At 42.5% G+C, this 23,215-nt stretch overlaps 1 protein-coding gene across 5 annotated transcripts in view; it reads right to left on the bottom strand.

Moving 5' to 3' along the window:
• The window catches only part of MCM3AP (minichromosome maintenance complex component 3 associated protein), a 55,635-nt gene that overhangs the window by 4,235 nt on the left and 28,185 nt on the right, over positions 1-23,215 (bottom strand). For 4 of the 5 annotated variants that reach the window (XM_058732309.1, XM_058732308.1, XM_058732311.1 and 1 more), the window contains exons 16-26: positions 22,919-23,032; positions 17,273-17,425; positions 15,531-15,728; positions 14,891-14,959; positions 14,675-14,809; positions 11,692-11,845; positions 5,355-5,625; positions 5,045-5,142; positions 3,994-4,384; positions 2,396-2,653; positions 1,788-1,917 (exon numbers count right to left, since the gene is read on the bottom strand). In XM_058732309.1, the coding sequence (XP_058588292.1) occupies positions 1,788-1,917; positions 2,396-2,653; positions 3,994-4,384; positions 5,045-5,142; positions 5,355-5,625; positions 11,692-11,845; positions 14,675-14,809; positions 14,891-14,959; positions 15,531-15,728; positions 17,273-17,425; positions 22,919-23,032 (1,971 nt within the window). The remainder of the gene's footprint in view (positions 1-1,787; positions 1,918-2,395; positions 2,654-3,993; positions 4,385-5,044; positions 5,143-5,354; positions 5,626-11,691; positions 11,846-14,674; positions 14,810-14,890; positions 14,960-15,530; positions 15,729-17,272; positions 17,426-22,918; positions 23,033-23,215) is intronic. The other variant, XM_058732310.1, reaches the window with a different exon arrangement.

The following is a 23,215-nucleotide window of genomic DNA, read 5'->3' on the forward strand; positions in this document are numbered from 1 at the left end:
CAGGTAGAGAGTGCGTGTAGACACAGAGCCCCAGACCTACCCTTGCCTACTTCCTGCTTCCCTCAGGGTCAGGCTTGGGCACAAAGGAAGGAAGGGCAACCTCTGCCTTACAGGAAAGGCTTACCTTCTCTCCTGGGCAGCTGGGTGCTTGGAGCTTCTCTACTCGGAGTTTGGTTTCCCATCCCAAGGTTATCAACAAGGTTCTATTTTACCCTAATATTGGTAAGGTTCGTATTTTTACATTTAGCTCTTAAATCCCTGTGTAAGTAATATTCACAGAGGGAGAAAGGGGGTCTACTATTTTATTTTTTCTAAATAGATGCCGTCTGTCCTCACTGGTTTCGCATGGTACTTTGTCCCATATGGTTTTTGTTTCTGGACTTCCTATTCTCATCTATTTGTTGTAACTTTACTATATGTTCTGATATGAGGCACAGCAGATCCTCCTTGTTATTTATTTATTTATAATGTTTATTTGTTTGTAGGGGGAGGGGCAAAGAGAGAGGGAGAGAAAGAATCCCGAGCAGGCTCTGTGCTAACAGCACAGAGCCCGAACCAGGACTGGATCCCACGAACCAAACTGTGAGATCATGACCTAAGCCAAAATCAAAAGTTGGGTGCTTGCCCAACTAAGCCACCAGGCACCCCACCTCCTTGTTATTCTTATTCAAAATTTTCTCAGCAATTGCTACATATTTTCTCATCCTAATATATTTTAGAATTAACTTGTCAAGACCAGGGGGAAAATTCCTCTTTTGGGTTTTTGATTAGAAAAGCCCTGACTTTACAGTTTAAGAACTGACATCTTTACACCACTCCATCTTCCCATCAACAAAGCTAGCCGACCTCTCACTCATTCAGGTTTTCTTTGCACCTTCAAGTCCCTGAGAGTTCCCTGCACAAGGGTTTAGTTCCTTTCCTGGATCAGTATACGTCCATATGTTAAGGGTTAGTTGCTGCTGTGAATGAGAATTTTTGTACATTGTAAGTCCATCTGTCTGATCACCTGGCTGAACTCCAAATAGTTCTATGGATGTAACTGTTGATTTTCTTGAAGTGACAATTTTAACTGTCTAAAAACAACAGTTACTCCTTCTTTTTGGTATTTACACCATCTTATCTGTGTCCCTGCATCAGGGCAGCATTCCCAGGACAGCAGTGAACAAGTGAAATCAGGCAGCTCAGGCTGTTCTGACATTCATATTTCTAATGTCTTAGCAAGAAGGATTTTTTTTTTTTTTTTGGTAGTTTTATGGTGAAATGCCTTATGAAGGTAAAGAGTTTTTTTACCCAAGTTTGATAAGAAATTTTATCAAGAATGAGTATAAATTGGGTTTGGAGGGTACAGATTTTAATAAAAGAACTTAAATACCTACTGAAATGATCACTATTTTTCTATGACAGCAAATTACAAGAGATTTCTGTTGTTGACATTGTTTATCCTGGGATAAAGCCTACTTGTGAACTTTTTTATGTACTGGAAAATTATATGTGCTAACACATTTTATTCAGTACTTTTGAACTAGGTTTGTAGGTGAGATGAAATGTCTGCTTTCTTTTGTCTAGATTCTCCTGGCTATGTTATGATTTCAGGGTCAGGTTTGTCTGATAAATGAGATGCTTGCATAAGAATGATCTGTTCCTGAGGTATTTGTCTAAATCTAACCACAGTGGGCTGGATTCTGTGTGTAGAACATTAATGTTCTGTCTCTGTACTCTGGAGGAGAATAATGCAGTTTGCTCTGCTGGCTGTCAGGACAGAAACACACAATACACACAGATCTCACCGCCCATGACTCAGATGTAGCTCCTTCTGTGTCTGCATTCTGGCTTGTTCCCATGACAAAGGAACATCATATGCTTTCAAGTGGTTTTTAAAAAAATATACACATATCTGACCATCTTCACTCAGAGCCTCTGAAAAAATACAAAAACAAATGAGAAAAGAGTATCAAAAGAGCAACAAGCAACAGGTGACCACTTGAAGTTTGCTTATACACTGATTTAAGAACAAGCCCTACTAACTAAAGCCATGCACTTATGTGACTCCCATGCTTGACGAAACATGCCTCACCATCCATGGGTCATTTAAGGTTCAGACAGGCTCAGGTCCAGACTGTGGCATGACCAGTACAACTACTCAGAGCTACCGAAATCTAACTTAGAGCCAGCCTAGGGGCCCATTTCAGGGAGATGGTTCCAGGCTCCCCCGGAATACTCCTAGCTCCTCCCAATGTTAACAGTCACCTGGAAGTCACTGGCTTAAAGGGGAGTCCTATAGAAAGGAAGGGCAGCGACCCACAGAAAAAGAAACATCAAAGTAAACATCTTTCTTTGCTGAAACTGGACCAAGTAGTTCTCCTGATGTGACCCCACAGCACCGAGCACTAATTACCTGAGGTGATAGGAAGCCTAGGGAGTGTCCAGTCCCTCAGCTTGTGGTTGATGCACAAGGCAATTATGTCATCCCATGGGATCTCGGCAACTGAGGGCCCTGCCCCCTGGCCCAGCGAATGGCTCTTGCTCTTCCACCTGCAGTAGGTTCTGCGGAGCAGGTTTTCCACCTGGGACTGGAGGACAGGCCGCGTCTGGCAAGAGCTGGGGATCTGGGAGGCATACTGGACCACCATGGAGCATACGGGGAGCCAGGGCGCTGGAGAGAAAACACCTCCTCAGTTATAAGATTTGGCCAGAGTATATAGGTGGACACTACACAAAATGTCTTCACTCCACATTTTCTTAGGAAAAGATAACTGTGTATTTGAGAAGTTTGCTTTCAAATTTGAATACAATAGAACCACAGCTGTTGAACAAAGAGCATCTCCCTTCCCACGTCCCGTTAAGAGATGCAAGCAGTCACCCTGGACAAAATAAACAACAGAGTCCAACCTAGAGGCTCTGATTATACAGGACTGTGGTTACACCAGAAATCTGTATTGTAAAAAGCACCCAGGGGAATCTGGTACTGGAAGTCTGGGCTTCTTTTGGGGAACCTTGCCCTAGCTCATATTTACATCGTGTGGTTTGCTTCCGTTTGGGTTTCTTCAATAACGAGCATCTATGAGACCTACTGAAGACCACACCCCATTAAAAAAAATTTTTTTTTATGTTTATTTTTGAGAGACAGAGCATGAGTGGGGGGAGAAGCAGAGAGAGACGGAGACACAGAATCCGAAGCAGGCTCCAGGCTCTGACCTGTCAGCACAGAGCCCAATGCGGAGCTCAAACTCACAAACAGTAATAAGATCATGACCTGAGCCAAAGTCGGATGCTTAACTGAGCCACCCAGGCACCCCCACAACCCAAAGTTTACAAGGGTACCTGAGGCCTCTGTTCAAAGGCCCAAAGGAGAGTGGCCGTGCCAAGGCCATGTATTGTACTACATAAGTAGCAAACAGCCTCATTCCCTCCTAACAGTGTGAGCAAAGGAAGGGACAGCCTCCTTGCCCAGCCCAGGGGACCTATAGAGTCTTCATCACAACAGCCTCACCTGGGCACAACCAGAGTCACAGAACAGAGGTTTCTTCGACAAAGAAGGAACACTGGTGTTAAAGTAACAGAGTGTCATGGTCCCAGCAGAGCCAGCAATGTGGGCAGGGCTGCCTGGTCCCCACGCTCTTTGCCCCCACACCCTGTGGCAAAGGCAGGATAGAACCTGCTGTCAATTCAGAAACCGTGGGCCTTGGGCTACGTGTTCAGGCCAACACCACTTACCACGTTCTTTCCTGGGCCGTGCGGACACCCACAGGCTGCTCTATTAGTGATGAAGGGCCCACAGCCCCCCACAAACAGCCCCAACTCTGACTCCTAAACCCAAAGGCAGGTGTGAATGGGTATAGTGTGGGAGCAGGGGGCGCACAGTGGATGAGGACATACAAATTTCACATCAGCGCCCAATACCTGCCAGATTATCACTATAGTAAGAACGGAAAACAGGAGACTTAGCTGTCCCACATTCCTCCCCAGCCAGGACCCCTTAGCAAGAGCACGTACCCCCCGGGGGTGGAAGGTCCATCTGTGGAAGCTGGAAGCCAAGCACAGCCTGCCTTAACCAGGCCAAGTGCTCCGGGGCATTCCAGTGAAGGTGAGGAAGCAGCCGGCTGCCCCCTACTTCGGCAAACTCAGTGACAGGCCAGGACAGGTCGCACAGCTGTTCAGATGACACCAGGGAGGCCAGGAAGTGCAGCACACTGTTGAACAGCTCAATGATGGCTCCAGGCTCCTGTGAGACCAGGCCGCCCTGCCGCCTCTCTCTTCTGTCATGGAAAAACCGGCCGCTAAACTCACGGCCAACCCCATCTTCCACGTACTGAATGAGGGTCTGGCAGCAAAGGTCAAGGGAACAGGGGCAGTGGGAGACCAGCCACTGCACAGCCCGTGAAACCTGAGATGCAAAAACATTCAGGAGAGACTCAGTTAAACAGTTCATCCTGTTTTTCAGAAAGAGCTTCCCGAAAGTACCTCTCTCACAGCTGTCACAGCAGGTGCCACAGGGAACACCAGCTTCTCAACCACACTAGGAAGTGGGCAGAAGCTTCCACGGCACTAGAGTTCCGCCCCCTATGCCTCCCAGAGAGGGGCTCCAGGTCCCATCTTATCCTGAGGAGTAAAGCCTGCAGGGTCACCCTGGAAGGGCTCAGGCCCAAGGTAACCCAGCCCTGCACACCACCTTCACCACGCACAGAAAGGGAAGCCAGGGCCCCCCATGCTTAGGAAGCCCAGCACCTTGCTGCACACCCACATACTCTCACACCCTCTAGCTTCCCGCAATTACTTTCATCGTAATTCCAGGCACTTCTTTCCCAAAATGGAACTATTACAACAAAACCTCTAAAAAAAATTTACATGAACAATTTAATATGTTTCAGAGAGCAGGACTGTAGGCAAATTTTGTCTTTTATTTTGATTTCTGCTTACATTTTCTTAAGTTGTCAAAATATAATGTTAAAAATCCAAGCAGTAACATATACTACATTTAAGACGGAACAAAAGGGGAAAATTGAAATGTCTTATCGGGCCTTTAAAAATGATGAAGACTTCTCACCTTAGTTGTGCCTTGTAAGTCATTAATGGAATCAGGAATCTCAATAACGGTATAATCTGAAATCAGCTTGGCTGAAACCAAATCCTGTAGCATCAGACCTTTGAGAGAAACAGACAGAGGTTACCTGTCTTATGCTCTCAGCGTGCAGACAAACTAACACATCTCACTGCACTGACCCCGCCCATCCCTGCTCCCAGTCACTGCTGTCCCTCGACTCCCTACACACACCACACTGCCAGCACGTCCTCAAACCAGGGGCTCGACCCATTTTTAAACATGCTGGTTCATAAACGAAATGGCCTTCACAAACCATCTTCCACTTCCTTCTCCATGACATCCCCTCCTGGGCTAGGTACAAGGACCACAAGTGGAAGTGCAGGCTGGAAGGGCTTGGCCTGCAGGAGCTGCTTGAGCTGTAGCAACGCAGACAGCCAGTACACGTCCTCCTCCGCCATGTCCTCACTCTCCACTTTGGGGGGAAGCAGCAGCATGAGCCCACTGGCTCCCAGGAGCTCCTTCTGCGTCTCCACAGCATCAAGGGCGCAGTCGCTGAGAGCACCGTGAGCCACCTGGAACAACATCTAGACCATCAGGAGGGACACACCAGGGGACAAATCAGCAGTGAATGTGAGCCCCAGAATAAGCGCAACCAAATGCTCACTGCTCTCTGGGCTGCCCTCCTCCATGAGGCTGTAGATTAGTGCAAGAAACAGCCAAGTCAACAGATAATTCAGCCTCTAGCTAGAAGTGTGTTTGAAGATGTTACTTTAATCTTAACAATTACCCTTAAACAGGTATAAAAACAGGTAAGCACCGCCCCCCCCCCAAAAGAACCCCAACAGGTAAAGCCCATAACGACAGAAGGGAGTAAAGGTAAACCAATAGCAGACAAGGGATTCTGACCAGTTTCTTGAGAGCATCACAGACATGGGAGCAATCACTGTTAAGATTAAGGAAGCAGAAGAAGCCAGGCCTTAAGAGTTACAGATGGAGGTATGGAAGGAACCAGGCTGACTGAGCCTGCAAAAGTCCTGAGCACCAAGATCCAGTGGCACCAAGAGCCAGAGGTGAAGTTCAGGACCACACAGATAAGTCACACCCACCGCAGTGGCCCTATAGGTCATCCACCCACCTGCAGGTGGCCTTTAAGTGCAATCTGCCCCCTGGGCAGACATCCTATCCTGAAATGATGCAAGCATAGTGGAGGGGACAGAGCACTGGCCACTCCCCACCTGTCCCAAGACCATCAGCAGCTGGCCAAGGAGATAAGACGAATCCTTCCCGAAGAAACCAAACACTCCAAGAAAATAACATGCAGATCCTGACACTTGGGAGTCCCCCTAAAAACTGTACGCTTGCTGTTCAGCTACCTGCAACCCCACCTCAAACACAGAGCTTATGGACAGCCTTTTAGGGCCTCACTCAGGTATGGGCTGCCTCAGATAAGGTGTCCAAGGAGAGCCTCCAACATAAGAGAGAGATCAGAATAATAAAGAAAGAGAAATCCAAAGGAAACAAATCCTGCATGGAACATAAAAAAGCTCAGACCTCAAAAATCCTAATTTCCTCTCATGATGCATCTAAAAATAGTCACAAGATGATATGATAAATTCAAATAACAGTAAGAAAAAATGAATGATACATATGGAATAAAAATTTTGGTAGAATGTATAGAATATAAAGTCAATTTGGGGCACCTGGGTTGCTGTTGGTTAAGTGTCTGACTCCTGATTTCAGTTTAGGTCATGATTTCACAGTTCACGAGATTGAGCCCCACATCGGGCTCCATGCTAACAGCACAGACCCTGCTTGGGATTCTCTCTCTCTGCCCGCTCCCAATAAATAAATAAATAAATAAATAAATAAATAAACATTTAAAAAAAAAAAAAAAAAAGTCAATGAATCTCCCAGAGCATGATATTTAAAAACAAAACAGAAAATAGAATAGAAAGGATAAGAAGCTTAGAGAATTAACTGACAAGATCCAACATCTGTCACAGGAATTCAAGAGAACAAAAAACAAAAGAAGGAAAATAGGTAGCACTGAGATGCAAAAACATCCCAGAAGTCAAACAGTACTCTCCAGCCTGAAAGGACCCTGTCAAACCCAGCACAGTGAGCAAAAGAAGTCGTCACCAGGCATACCCCAGTGGATTTTCAGAACCCCAGGGTCAGAGAGCAGGCTTCCAGAGAGAAACAAGACCAGGCCACAGAGAAAAGAACAGGAATCACCTCAGACATCTCAACAGCAACTCTGGATGCCAGATGACCTTGGGAGAAAAACTGGAAGGAAAAACCTTTCAACCCACACTTCTACAAACCTCACTGAACCACAAAGCAAATACAAGGGTAAACACATTTTCAAAGAGGCAAGGACTAAAACTAAAACGTCTGCTCCCACAGATCCTTTCTTTGGAAGAAACTGGAAGATACACCCCACACCCTGCTGCTGTCAATGGCAGGACCAAGTAAGCACTTGTATTAGTCAGGCGCTGTTCTAGGAACTCTACACGTACAGCTCACTCCATCCTCAAGGGCACCTGTGTGCAGTGCCACCATGTGGCAGCTGTGTGGCCTAGGGCTATTTTGTTTAACTTCTTGGAGCCTCAGTTCCCTCTTTGGTAAAAGAGGGATCGTAAGATCTCACTCATGTGTAATTTATTAAACAAAACAAACAGAGCAAATGAAGAAAAAGAGAAAGGCAAACCAAGAAACAGACTCTTTATAGGAAACAAACTGATGGTCACCAGAGGGGAGGCAGGTGGGAAGATGGGTAAAACGGGGGATGGGGATTAAGGAATGCATTAGTCATAATGAAATAAATACATAAATAAAATAAGATAAAATAAAGTAAGTATCAGCAAGCAAGAATGGGAAAGGGGAGAAGGACTGCCATAATTTGGATTATAAACCAGGAGGAGGGGCACTTGACATTTTTCTACCCACGAGTTTCCTTCTCCCTCCAGGATATTAGCTCCTGAGAAGAGGGATTTGTGTTGATGTGTTCTCTGCTATAACCCAGCATGTGGAATAGTACTTGGGACAGAGAAGTCACTCAACAAATACTTGTGAAATGCATACCTGAATGAATGGGTAATGCAGTATGATGTAAGAAGGAGACAGGCTTTCTCTCCAAGAGGTACAAGCCAGTCAGAGATTGTTTAAAAACTGAAACAAAGACACAAAGTAAAAATTGGGGAAGGGGAAGAAATGAACAAAGTGAACATCAGGAAAGCTCCTCAGAAAACAAGAGCATCAAATCTCTTTTTTTAATAAAAGAGGGATCATAAGAGCACTCCTACACAGGCAGCACAGAGTCACATGGAACCTGCCTGAGATCAAAGGGTTAGCAGGGGGAGGAGCAGGACCATGCTAGTGGTATGGAGATCGAGTGGCAGCCACAACCTGGGACACTATCAGCCCACAGGAGAGCAAGAGGATGGCACTTTCTCAAAGGGATAAGGTGAAGTGAGAGAGCATCTGAAACTCTACTAAGATGCACACAACCCACCCGCTGGCACATTTGGGTAAAAATTAATGAGAGATACAGAGAAAAGTATGTAAGTGAGAAACGAAGGCAACTACAATTTGCAATAAAATTAAGAAACATAGTCACAGAACACTTGGCTGGTTCTGAGGCAAACAGCAATCACACAGCCATCAAAATGTGACCCCACTCACTGAGATAAGATAAAGTGATGATGTAGCCACCTTGGAAATTAAGGAAGGCTGGGTGGGACCATAGTGTACCAATTCACTCCTCACTTGGCACGGGGTGCAGCCACGAAGACAGCCCCATGATCCCACCCCCTAGTGCTCATGCCCTTGCACAATCCCCTGCCATGACGTGCTTCTAACAGACAGAATCAGAAAAAAGTGACAAGACATCACTTTTAAGATTAGGTTACAGAGAGACTCTGTCGTCCTGCCCAGCCGATGGCAGCCAGCTACCAACTTACACACTGCCTCATGGAGAGGCCCTGGCCACAGCCAATAAGGAAGTGAATCCTGCCAACAACCACAAGAGCGAGCTTGGAAGTGGCTCTTCCCTCAGTCAAGCTTTCGGATGAGACCAGAGCTTTGGCTTACACCTTGATTTCTGCTTTGTGAGAAACCCTGAGCCAGAGGACCCAATTAAACCACACCTGGACTTCTGACCCACAGAAACTATGAGATAACAAATCTTGACTATTTTAAGCTAAGTTTGGGGTTAATTTGTTATACAACAATAGATATATTTTAATGGGAAGTCAGTGGAGAACATCTAAAGTGGGTAAACTGAGAAACAGCTGTGTAAGCATGTGATTTGGGAAGACAACAGAAATCAACCCCTAGGAGAGAGGCAGGGGCTGCTATCTCTCATTATGCATCATGACATGTATCTGACTTTCTAAGTACTGCAAATATTACTTTGATTAAAAGACTTAAGAATAAAGGCAAGAACAACAACAAACTAATTGTCCAGTAGATGAAGTCTGACTTTATGATCATAGGAAAAAAGGGAAGAACATGAACCAAGACATTACTGTTACCTCTGAATGGCAAGAGCATAAATGGCTCTTATCATCTTTATGCTTCCTCTGTACCTCCTTATATTTCTAAGGTTTTATACATGTATTACTTTTACTTTTAGAAAATAAAATAAATAATATTAAAATAGAAAAACAAGGGGCGCCTGGGTGGCGCAGTCGGTTAAGCGGCCGACTTCAGCCGGGTCACGATCTCGCGGTCTGTGAGTTCGAGCCCCGCGTCGGGCTCTGTGCTGACAGCTCGGAGCCTGGAGCCTGTTTCCAAATCTGTGTCTCCCTTTCTCTCTGCCCCTCCCCCGTTCATGCTCTGTGTCTCTCTGTCCCAAAAATAAATAAAAAACATTGAAAAAAAAAAAAAATTTAAAATAGAAAAACAAAAGTGCCTGACTGGCTCAGTTAGAAGAACATGAGACTCTTGATCTTGGGGTTGTGAGTTTGCTTAAATTAAAAAAAAAAAAATTAAAATAAATAAGTAACATAAAATGGAAGAACAAAATAAATAAAAACCCTATAACCAAACTACAATTTGAAGAGGCTCCAAGGACAGAAGGAATGTGGATTACAGTATCACACGCAGATGAGCAGGATGTGCCACAAAGGTGACCTTCTTAGGAAGAGGAGAGGCCTGGGCACTGTAAACCCTCTGGTCAGGGCAGAGGGTAGACAGCAGGTTCTCACTGAGCACTCTGAGCATGCAACCTGGCTAACCCTCATGAGACCCTGGTGCAGTGAGTCAGGACTACATTATGGAGGGCACCACGCCTAGGCTCAAAAAGCTGGCCAGAAGGCAGCTGACAACCCCAGGTCTGCTCCACACGGAAGCCCACACTCTCTGCCCTGCATCGTTCTTTCCCAAGCAAATAAAATACACTTCTGGGTTTATCTGAACATATGCTAACACCTAAAATTTATTTATGTAGACTTTATTCGAATGAGGAAATAGGTTCTCGTTAAATAAGAATCTCTCAGACGATGGTTCCCACAAGGGAGGGAGTGGGGGCTGGACAAAATGGGAGGAGGGTAGGAGGTATGAGCTTCCAGTCATGGAATGAATAATTAAAGGGATAGAAGGTACAGCATAGGAAATATAGTCAATAGTATTGTAATAGCACTGTATGATGACAGACAGTAGGTACACTGTGGTGAGCATAGCATAATGTATAGATTTATGGAATCATTATATTGTACACCTGAAACTAACATAACATTGTGTACCAACTCTACTTAAGAATAAAGAGAAATTAAAAAAAAATTAACATCTATACTAAACAAACACCTATATAGAAGAACAAAAATTAGAACTTACGATCAAAAACTTAGGACAAGTTGAATGTAAAACAAATCCAACTGACCTGAAATGCCCAATACTGAACTTATATATATTGGTGGGACCAAGTTTAGTGAAAACTGCATAGGATTAAAAACCATTAATTACTCTCTTGTAAGACCTGATGTATCAGGAAGCCATTATAGCAAAGATGTTAGCTGTTGGCAAACCATGTGACATATAACAGGCACTGTATTTTTGCGAAATGCTCTCTTACACTTCTTAGGTTAATTATCAGAGGCCCATGAAGGAGGAGTTCAGGGTTCCTGAATTATGTGCATCTATGCATTTGTCAGGATGGTTCTGAGTTTTCACCAAGTTCTCAAAGAGGTCTGTTGACCTGAGATGATTAAGGCTCACAGCACTCCTGAGAATCTAGCCTGGCATGTCACACCAAGTAGGTGTCCGTGGGATGTCAACAGGACACAAAGAGGAACAGACATGATACGGGCTTCTGAGCCTCCCACACTTCTTCAAAACCACTTCAAGGCACTTCCATGATTCCAATAATGTCTAAGAGTGAGTGAAATAAGAAAATCACAGGGGCGCCTGGGTGGCTCAGCATTCAACTTCAGCCCAGGTCATGATCTCGTGGTCCGTGAGTTCGAGCCCCACATCAGGCTCTGTGCTGACAGCTCAGAGCCTGGAGCCTACTTCAGATTCTGTGTGTCGTCCTCTCTCTGCCCCTTCCCCACTCATGCTCTGTCTCTCTGTGTCTCTCTCTCTCTCTCTCAAAAAAAATAATTAAAAAAAAAGAAAATCACAGAAGTAAATACACGATTCTCACCTACCTTTATACACACATTGACAGCGACTGTCTGATCCCCTTTGCCGCTAAGAGCGTGAAACAGCGCAAGCGTCTGAATTCCCCCAGCCATGGTGCCTGTGTCGCCCACTGAGCCATCACCTCCCATGAACTTGACTTGTAACCAGTTTGCTAAAATTCTGTGAATAAAGGAAAATAACACTTGAAAAAGAATTCTAAATTTAAACTATAAAGATTTTTAGGAAAAGTGAAAAAGAAATACCACATAGATGTAGGTTCACAGACACCAACTCTTACTGTAAAGTTGAGCTGGACAAAACAGGCTGTGATTTTAAACTAGACCAAGGAACTCTCCTGGGCTATCTACTGGGGCGAGAGGAGAGGGCACTCATGAACCTGATCCATTCTTACAGTACAGTACTGTAAGTATATTTTCCTTATGATTTTCTTAATAACCTTTTCTGTAACTTTATTGTAAGAATACAGTATATGATAAATACATATATACACAAATACAAATAAATACACAATGTTGACTATGTTAGGTTTCTGGTCAACAGCAGCTATTAGTAGTTAAGTTCTGGGGGGAGTCAAAGTTATACTCAGATTTTCGACTGTGTCAGGGGAAATGACATCTCTAAACCCCATGTTATTCAAGGGTCAACTATAAAAATGTTTTACAGAATTAAGTTTCACGCAGGGGCGCCTGGGTGGCTCAGTCAGTTTGAGTGTCCAACTTCTGCTCAGGTCATGATCTCGAAGTTCATGAGTTCAAACCCCATATCAGTTTGCTGCTATCAGCACAGAGCCTGCTTCAGATCCTTTGTCACCCACTCTCTGCCCCACTTGTGTGTGCGGGTATGCTCTTTCTCTCTCAAAAATAATAAGCATTAAAAAAAAAATTCATGCTGGAGATCTTAAGAATTACTGTGATGTATATTTCCAAGTGAACTTATTAGTGAATCAGAAGACAGCTACTCTAAGAAATGAATCACCATTTAAATACTTTTAATATAAGACAACTCTCTTCTTTGCTCAGTTGTCTTATAATCTTTATGACTTTTTTTTTCCTTAGTTAAGCAGTTTCCAAGAGTAACTGCCTAAAAAGGAATGTATTCAAAGAACTTAATACCCTCAAACAATGCTAACAGGAATGTAAATGGTGCAGCCACTGTGGAAAAGTTTGGCAATTCCTCAAAGACCTAACATAAAGTTACCTCACAACCTAGCAATTCCACGTCTAGGTATATAACAGACCTGCAAACATCTGTCCACACACACTGTTATACATGGATGTTTCATAGCGTTACTCGTAATAACCAAAGAATGGAAACAACCCAAATACTATCAACTGAACAAATAATATGTGTTTTGTTCATACGATGGAATACTATTCAGCCACACACAAAAAAAGTACTGTCTGCTATAACATGAATAAACCCAGAAAACATGATGGCTGAGTGAAAAGTGCTAGTCATAAGCCTACACATTGTGAGACTCCATTTATACAAAACGTCTAGAATAGGAAAATACATGGAAGGCAGGACACAGATTAGTGGTTTCCGGGAGCTGAAGACAGGGAGGAATGATGAGTAACTGCTAATGGATATGCGATTTCTCTGTAGGTAAAAACTGTTTTGGAAATTAGATGGTGGAGGTAGTTGCACAACTCTGTGAATATACTAAAAACCAATGAAATGAAAACTTTAAATGGGTGAAATTTATGATATGTGAATTCATGTCAATAAAGCTGCTAAAAAAGAAAACATGTTCTGTAATTGCTTTAAACATGACTTCTGGAAGCAGTATGGTTGTAGGAAATACATGTAATGCTACGTCAATTTCTTAGAAATCTTTTAAAATATGCCAGAAGTTTTTTTCCTTTAAAAAAAAAAAATGCAACTATAGCAAACACACTACAAACTGTCTTCCCCAAGAGTCTAAAATGATGTGGGCTCTAATCAATACACCTCACCATAACTTTAAAAGAGGATCAACTCTTGGGGCACCTGGATGGCTTAGTCATTTAAGCATCCGACTCTTGATTTCAGCTCAGATCATGATCTCACAGTTCATGGGTTCGAGCTCCTCATCAGGCTCTGTGCTGGCAGCTTAGAGTCTGGTTGGGATTCTCTCTCTCTCTCTCTCTCTCTCTCTCTCTCTCTCTCTCTCTCTCTCTCTCCTTCTGCCCCTACCCTATTTATACTCACTTTCTCTCTCTCAAAATAAATAAATAAACATTAAAAAAAAAAAGAGGGGGTGTGGGAGTGGGGATGGGTTAAATGGGTAAGGGACATTAAGGAAGACACTTGTTGGGAGGAGCACTGGGTGTTATACATAGGGGATGAATCACTGGAATCTATTCCTGAGATCATTGTTACACTATATGCTAACTAACTTGGATGTAAATTAAAAAATCAATTTAAAAAAAAGGATCAACTCTTAAATGTTTTTGGATACAGACTATTGTCAAATTTACAGGATAAAAATTTTAATATTCTCAAGTGTCAACTTCAAATCACAAACAAAACAGACTACGCAAGTCCCTCACGCCTCATGCTCTCAAGAGAAGTCATTCTGAGTAGGGAAAGGGCTAATATTAGGCAGTGCTAGATACAGGACCCTCAGAGAGGCAGGCTGCAGCTACAAGTGGGAGGCTGAAGTAGCGGTGGGGTTTTGGAAAAAAAAAGGATAAACATATTCCAGACCTGCCTGGGCCAGTGTCAGGAGTGGAGTCTCACAAACTTTCAGATAAGGTCCCAATAAAAAGTCAGGGACACAAATCCTTGGTGGCAAAACAGTTGGGACGGGACCCCTCTCACTCTTGAGAGCTTTATGCCTTCTCTCAGTAAACTCTACTGCTTTGCCCACTCTCTGTTGGCCACAAGATTCATGCTTGGACTCCTCTGTGCGACAAGGGCCAGAGTCCCTCCCATCCTCCTGTAAAACTCCACCTCCTGAAGCCACTTTCTCAACCTCAAAGCCCAGGGAGGGAAACCCTTCCTGACCTGCCAGGACTCCCTGGGGACTGCTCTTCTCCATCAGGCAACACCAGCACCAGCTTCCAAAACACACGCTCCCACCTTCCAGGGAGGTACTTGGCCACGAGGGATGGCAGGTCCAGGGGTGTCCATGCTGCATCACTGGAAGGAACAGAGCACAGAGGGTAAGCCAGTGCACAAGTCCCATGCAGGAGAAGCACACATGGCAGGGGGATGACAGACCTCAGCAGTTGCTTGTAAAAGTGCTGAACCTTCATCTGGTGCACTGTCTTGTTCCTGAGCCACCGTAACCTACAAAGAAAGGAAGACACTGTGCCTTCATGAGGCCACCTCAGTACCCATGAAAGGAATTTGGTGAATATTTACTGATGTTCTGAGAGGAAAGTAACTGGTTAATAGTGTCTCCTGATAGAGAATGGTTAGGAGACCAAGAAAACTTTTTCTGATAAACAGATCAGTCAGAGAATTTGTTCATTCCACAAATATCAAGCCATGGGAGATGAGTAGTAAACAGACAAAAATCCTGCCCTCAAGAACAGTCATGGGGACAGAAGAAACTCCACCAATGAAAACTGATAGATGTATCCAGAAAAACCAGAAGACAAAGATGTGATTCTAAGTAAAATTCAATTACCAGGCCCTGAGTGTTTTAAGTGGAAAAGGAGTGTGAAATCAAAGCATGTAGCACAAGTCATACATCCAGACCTAGAGGAAGAGACGACCTTCAAGAATATCCTGCATCTATTTTCACGTTCTCTGATTCTCTCCACCTTCCCTCCAAACACACACATTAATCCGCGCTCTCCGTAAAGCCGGGTGGGGCTAGGGAACACTAGGCGGCCATGGCAGGCCAAGTGCTGACCTGGTGCAGGAGATGCCCAGTTTCCCTGCATGGCCCAGATCCAGGAGGCCCTTGGCCAGATTCTCCTCAGCAATGGGGCACTCTGCACTGGGTGCCAATGCCTTCAGGCGGTTGTTCATGTCCACACAGCAAGGCGCTGCAGGGAAAGCCCGCATCTGGCGCCTCAGTTTTTTCCGGGCTGCGACGGCTTCCCTCCACCTGGAGGGCACAACAACGTATCATCATTGGGTATTTTCAAGGTTACTACGAGGACAAATGCAAAACCACAGTCCAATGCTATAACGTAGGGAAGCACATTTTCTGGCAATACATTTAAGTTTTTTTCAGCAATAGTCCTCAAGCTAAGAAATGAAACAATTAAAATTAACACTCAGGCATGGGAAATGCACAAGAGCAGATGAGTGGTGGTAAACAACAAAAGTAGTGAACTGAAGCACTGAAGCTCAATGATCTCTAGATGCTAACTTGGCGATATGGATATGGATACAAGATACACACTCTGACCCAGCCAACACCACTCATGGGAACTTCTCTCCAGATATGTGTGCACCTGTACGAGATGTCTGTACAAGGACGACCACCACAGCACTCTGCCATAGCTAAAAAGAGAAGCCATGTGAAAGTCCATCACCGGAGAACTAGATGGGTCCTTTCTGGCTGCACTGACAACCCTGGGAAGAGTCCAATGTGCTGCTGTGGTGAGGCCTCCGCCTTCCCTCGAGTGGAGTAAAGACAGGTTAGCACAGATGCTGCCGTCTGTGCTAACAACCACAAAAAAGGGCAGAAGGCTTCTGGATGCGTACTCAGCAGCTGCTGCTTCTGAGGAGGAAGATGGGTATGGAGACTTCTGTGGTACGGAGACTCACCTCTCCCTATATTCCCTCTCATATGGTTGAAACTTCCAAGTACACTCTTACTTTAAGTGCTGTTACAAAATGACACATGATACAACATACACAGTACAAGCCCAAGTTTAAAGATTAACGACAGGGTCACCTAGCTGGCTCAGTCAGCTAAGCATCCAACTCTTGATCTCAGCTCAGGTCATGATCTCACAGTTCATGTGATCGAGCCCCACATCAAGCTCTGTGCTGACGGCCCAGAGTCTGCTTGGGATTCTCTCTCCCTCTCTCTCTGCCCCTCCCCTGTTCATGCACTCTCTCTCAAAATAAACTTTTAAAAAAAAATTTTAATACATAAAGATCCATGACAAAATAGTCACATACTTCCATCCAATTAAGAAGCAGTGGCCATGACCAGCACTGGGCCCTGCTCAATTATGCACGCTCTCACTCCCAAAGGTAACCGCTGCACTAAGTTTATGATCGTTAATTTTCCTTCCCTTCTTTAGGGTTGTACCATCACATAAATTTAAAACAATGTATTTAGTTTGAATATACCCTGTTTGTATGTTGTACAGATTTCCCTAAAAACTGCTTTTTTTCACTTATATAAGTTTTAGAAATTCACCCATGTGGGTGCACACAGCTAGAATTTATTTGGCTTATTCAGAGCCATCTCCCTGCATCAAAAGCATTAGGTAAACGACAGAGAGCAACCTATGAATACTTGTCAAAATACAAAACAGCCCCCAATCTAATTCCTTATTTATCCCTTAGCATTTACCCTTTAGGAAGGAACATATTCGTGGGTATGTATAATTGACTATATCTGAAAGTATCATCTTTGTAAAAGGCTCTCCCCACATGCATCCATTTCATCTGTAAGGACACAGGACTCACCGCTGGAGATACTTGCAGAAGCACTGCAGTTCCTGGAGGGTCTCCTTTGCAGTCTGGAAAATCTCCTCCCCAAGAAACAAGTCCACCAGGTGAGCACAGACATCCTCACAGCAACGGGCCATGCGGACTCTCTGGTCTGTCTCCACTGCATTCCTATAGAAGAGGATAATCAAGATGGGAGACACTGTACCCAGGGCCCACATACATTGAGGGCTTGCCCTAAAAGTGGCAAGATTCCACATCCTTACTACTGAAATGCAATTGTGCCTCTCCCACAAGAGAAGCTTTAAGATTTTCATTTTACTTTGGGGCGCCTGGGTGGCTCAGTCAGTTAAGCGTCTGACTTCAGCTCAGGTCATGATCTCACGGTTCATGAGACCCGCATCAGGTTCTGTGCTGACAGCTCAGAGCCTGGAGCCTGCTTTGGATTCTGTGTCTCCCTCTCTCTCTGTTCCTCCCCTGCTTACGCTTGCTCTCTCTCTCTCTCTCTCTCAAAAATAAGTAAATAAATATTAAAAAAAAAAAAAAGATTTTCATTTTACTTAATGCACAGACCTGTTAAGACAGAGGAAAAGACAAAAGTGGTATAGGCTACTAGATTATAGGTCCAATCAGGCCCTTGTAAACAGTCAATAAATAAACTTTTGTCTTAATAAATTAGCTACAAATTTTAATTTTCAAGTGACCATTAAAATAACTACAACACCTTCTCATCAGCACTATCTGATGTTTGCAATTAAAAGTGTCCCAAGAGCTGGCAGCCAAGATTGGCAGCCCATGTTTCAAATGGCAGTGGCCCTCAAGATAAACCAGCATCTAAATGAGATTTTTATGACAAAATTCTGTCAACCAAGGGAGCACAAACAATTTTACCAGATATATTTAGTCACAAAATCAAAGAAGCTTAAACAAGCAAGACATGTTTTCAATAGTCCTCTATGGCAGGTGGAGACAGTCCTGGTGCTGAGCTGAAGCCCAGATCTCCTGGGACTGTGGAAAAATATATCAAGTCCCAGCTCTTACATATCTCCTAACACTCCTTCCTGGGATTAAGAACAGACATTGATCCATCACTTATGAGGTTTCGTGCTTAAACAGGGAAATAGACTCCCAATTATTAAAGATGCAAAGAAACATTAAACAAAACACTCTGCCTCCTTGCTGTGTCCTCCATCTGCAATGGAATCTGTGCTCTGCCATAGTACAGTCCATCACTTTCAGGGCTACCTCAGGGTGGTTTTTTTTATTTATTTTTTTTTTTTTAATTTTTTTTTTAAGGTTTTATTTATTTTTGAGACAGAGAGAGACAGAGCATGAACGGGGGAGGGGCAGAGAGAGAGGGAGACACAGAATCGGAAGCAGGCTCCAGGCTCTGAGCCATCAGCCCAGAGCCCGACACGGGGCTCGAACTCACGGACCGCGAGATCGTGACCTGAGCTGAAGTCGGACGCTTAACCGACTGAGCCACCCAGGCGCCACTCAGGGTGGTTTAGGCACAAAGACAGATTTCCCTGCACACTGAACTTCTTTCTTCCCTGAAGCTTGACAGTGAAATTAATAAAGTTCTTAGGCAGCCATCAACTTAACATAAACTACTAAACATATAAGATGTTATAGTATATAAGCCTCATGGTAACCACAAATCAAAAACCTATACTAGACACACAAAAAATAAAGAGAAAGGAATCCAAGCATAGTAGTAAAAAAAGCCATCAAACCGCAAGTGAAGAGAGCAAAAGAAAGGAACAGAGAAAAACTACAGAAAAAACAGAAAGCTATTAACAAAATGGCCATAAGTATATACGTATCAATAATTACTTTAAATGTAAATGCTCCAATCAAAACATACAGGGTAACTGAATGGATTAAAAAAATAAGATACATAGGGGCACCTGGGTGGCTCAGTCAGTTAAGCGCCCAACTTCAGCTCAGGTCATGACTTCAGCTCAGGTCATGATCTTGTGGTCCATGAGTTTGAGCCCTGCCCCAGGCTCTGTGTTGACAGCTCAGAGCCTGGAGCCTGCTTAGTATCCTGTGTGTCTCTCTCTGCCCCTCCCCCACTCACGCTGTCACAGTCTCTCAAAAAATAAATACACATTTAAAAAAAAAAAAAAAAAAAAGACCCATCTAAATGCTGCCTACAAGAGACTCACATCTGACCTAAAGACATATAGACTGAAAGTGAAGGGGTGAAAAACATATACCATGCAAATGAAGGGGAAAAAAAGCCAAGATAACAATACTTAGGCAAAGTAAACTTTAAAACAAAAATCATAGCAAGAGACAAAACACAGACAAGAGACATAATGATAAAGGAAACAATCCCAACAGGAGAACATAACAATTATAAGTATCTATGCACCCAACATGGAAGCACCTAAATACATAAAGCAAATGTTAATAGACAAAGAAGAAAAACCGACAGTAATACAAACAGTAATGACAGAGGACTTTAACACCATATTTACTTTATGGATAGATCATCCAGACAGAAAATCAACAAGGAATCCGTCTCTTTGAACAACGTATCACACCAGCTGGGCCTGACAGTTATATATGGAACATTTCATCCGAAAACAGCAGAATACATTCTTTAAGTGTACATGGAACGTTCTCAGGACAGATCACGTTAGGCCACAGAACATGTCTCAATAAATTTAAGACGACTGAAATCACATCAAGCATCTCTTTCAAACACAACAGTACAAAACTATAAATCAACTACAACAAAAAAATCTGGAAAGAACACAAATACATGGGGGCTAAACAACATGCTACTAAAAAATGAACGGGTCAACCAAGAAATCAAAAAAGAAAAAAATATATATACATATATATATGGAGACAAATGAAAATGAAAACACAACAGTTCAAAATCTTTGGGATGCAACTGTTCCAAGAGGGAAGTTTATAGTGATGCAGGCTCAAGAAACAAAAAAAATCTCAAACAACCTAACCTTACACCTAAAGGAGCTAGGGAAAAAAAAGAACAAACAAAATTCAAAGCTTATAGAAGGAAAGAAGTAGTAAAGATTAGAGCAAAAGTAAATGAAACTGACAGTAGACAATCATAGAAAAGATTACTAAAACCAAGAGCTGGTTCTTTGAAAAGATAGACAAAATTGATAAACCTTTCGGCCAGACTCATCAAAAAAAAGAGAGGATTCCAATAAATAAAATAAGAAATGAAGGAGAAGAAATAACAACTGACACCACAAAAATACAAAGGATTATAAGAAAATATTATGAAAAATTATATGCCAACAACCTGGACAACATAGAAGAAATAGATAAATTCCTAGAAACACACAATCTTCTAAAACTGAAATAGGAAGGAACAGAAAATTTCAAAAGGTTACTAGTAATGAAATGGAATCAGTAAACAAAAAACTGCCAACAAACAACAGTCTAGGACCAAATGGCTTCACAAGTAAATTCTACCAAATATTTAAATAAGAGTTAATACCTACTGTTCTCAAAATATTCCAAAAAAGGAGAAGAGGAAGCAAAACACCCAAATTCATTCTACAAAACCAGCACTATTCTAATACCAAAACAGACAAAGATACTACAAAAACAGAAAATTACAGACCAATCTCTCTAATGAACACAGATGCGAAAATCCTCAACAAAATAGTAGCAGACTGAATACAACAATACATTAAAACATTATTCACCACAGTCAAGTGGGATTTATTCCAGAGATACAAATGTTGGTCAATATTCACAAATCGATCAATATGACACACCACAACAAGAAAGGATAAAAACCATATGATCATCTCAACAGATGCAGAAAAAGGGTCTGACAAAATGCAACACCCATTCATAATAAAAAACCCTCAACAAAATGAAATAATAAACATCATAAAAGCCTCAACATAATAAAAGCCATATATGAAAAACTCACAGCTAACATCATATTCAACGGTGAAAAACTTGAGAGCTTTTCCTCTAAGATCAATAACAAGTCAAGGATGCCCACTCTCACCACTTGTATTCAACATAGTATTGGAAGTCCCAGCCATAGCAATAAAACAAGAAAAAGAAATAAAAACATCCAAATTGTTAAAAAAGTAAAACTGTCACTATTTGCAGATGATGTGATACTACATACAGAAAACCCTAAAGAGTCCACCAAAAAAACTATAAGAACTTATAAATGAATTCAATTAAGTTGTAGGATACAAAATACACAGAAATTTGTTGCATTTCTATACACTAATAATGAAGTAGAAGGAGAAATTACGAAAACAATACCATTTACAGTTGCACCAAAAAGAAAAAAATAGCAAGGATAAATTTAACCAATGAGGTAAAAGACCTGTACTATAAAACACTAATTAAAGAAACTGAAGAGGACACAAATGGAAAGGTATTCCATGCTCATGGGTTGAAAGAGAATATTAATAAAGTGTCCATAATACCCAAAGCAATCTACAAATTCAATATAATCTCTATCAAAACACCAATAGCATTCTTCACAGAACAAAAACAAATAATCCTAAAATCTTTATGAAACCAAAAAGACCTCAAATAGTCAAACCAAACTTGAGAAAGAATAACGAAGTTGAAAGTATCACACTCTTAGATTTCATAATCTACAAAACTATAGTGATCAAAATAGTATGGTACTGGCACAAAAAGAGACACACAGACAATGGAACAGGATAGAGGGCCCCTACCTACATGGTCAATTGTCTATAAACAAAGGAAGCAAGAATATACAATGGGGAAAAGACAGTCTTTTCAACAAATGGTGTAGGGAAAACTGGACAGCTACATGCATAGGAATGAAACTGGACTACTTTCTCACACTACACACAGAAATATGAACTCAAAAATGGATTAAAGACCTCAATCTGAGATCTGAGACCTGAAACCTTAACACTCCTAAAAGAAAACATAGGCAGCAATCTCTTGGGACATCAGCCTTAGCAACATATTTATGGGTAGGTCTCCTCAGGCAAAGGAAACAAAAGAAAAATAAACTACTGAGATTATACCAAAGTAAAAAGGTTTAGCACAGTGAAGGAAACCATCAGCAAAATAAAAAGGCAACCCAATGATGGGAGAAGATATCTACAAATAAAAAATAAAAGAGACAATATAGTAAATAATATTGTAATTACGTTGCATCATGACAAGTGATGAATACACTTATCATGGTGAACACTGAATAATTTATAAAACTTTCAAATCAACATGTTGTACACCTGAAACTAATATAACACTGCATGTTAATTACACTTCAATTTTTAAAAAGTTAATAAAGTTCTTAAGTGAGATGGCTCAAAATGATCTTTTAACATCTGAAACAAGGGAAGGGACCTCCTACTTGAGAAAATTAATGGTAAATGACTTGGTGTACAAGACTGCCAATGAATTATTTTGCTAACAGACACTTGCCCACACCCAGCGCAGGGTCCACAATGAGGATGAGAGTGTATGTAAGTGAGGCCCTCTCTGTAGGCAACACATACCAAGTACATGGATGGCATTTTACTGTTTGTCTATCCAAAAGATATGCTACCCCCCTGTCCAAGTGAAACACAGCTAGCCTGAACTTCACCAGCCTGGCCACAGCACTTCAAAAACCCCATTCTGTCCCACCAGCCCACACCCTCAAACTACAACTTCATTTACTTCAACTCCTGGGAACAGGTTTCCCTCACGCATTCTGTCACCACAAGTTCTGTCAGCTCTGTAGCCAGGCCATGGCTCAGCTGAGTTAACACCAGTTCTCTCTCTTGTTTCAACCTAAGGGTAAAAGAAAAAAAAGCACAAGAGTAATGTTTAAGAATAAAAAGTGTCAGTACACTCCGTGACCTCATGGGTCGGGATTTGAGTTGTGCCTCCTAATAAGCTGGCAGGCCCACTCCTCTAATCCCACCAGACATGACACACAGTCACCCACACCCCAGCTCCCCTGACCACCACTCT

This window comes from Neofelis nebulosa, chromosome 5, assembly GCF_028018385.1.
Source record: "Neofelis nebulosa isolate mNeoNeb1 chromosome 5, mNeoNeb1.pri, whole genome shotgun sequence".
NCBI classification, from domain to species: domain Eukaryota; kingdom Metazoa; phylum Chordata; class Mammalia; order Carnivora; family Felidae; genus Neofelis; species Neofelis nebulosa.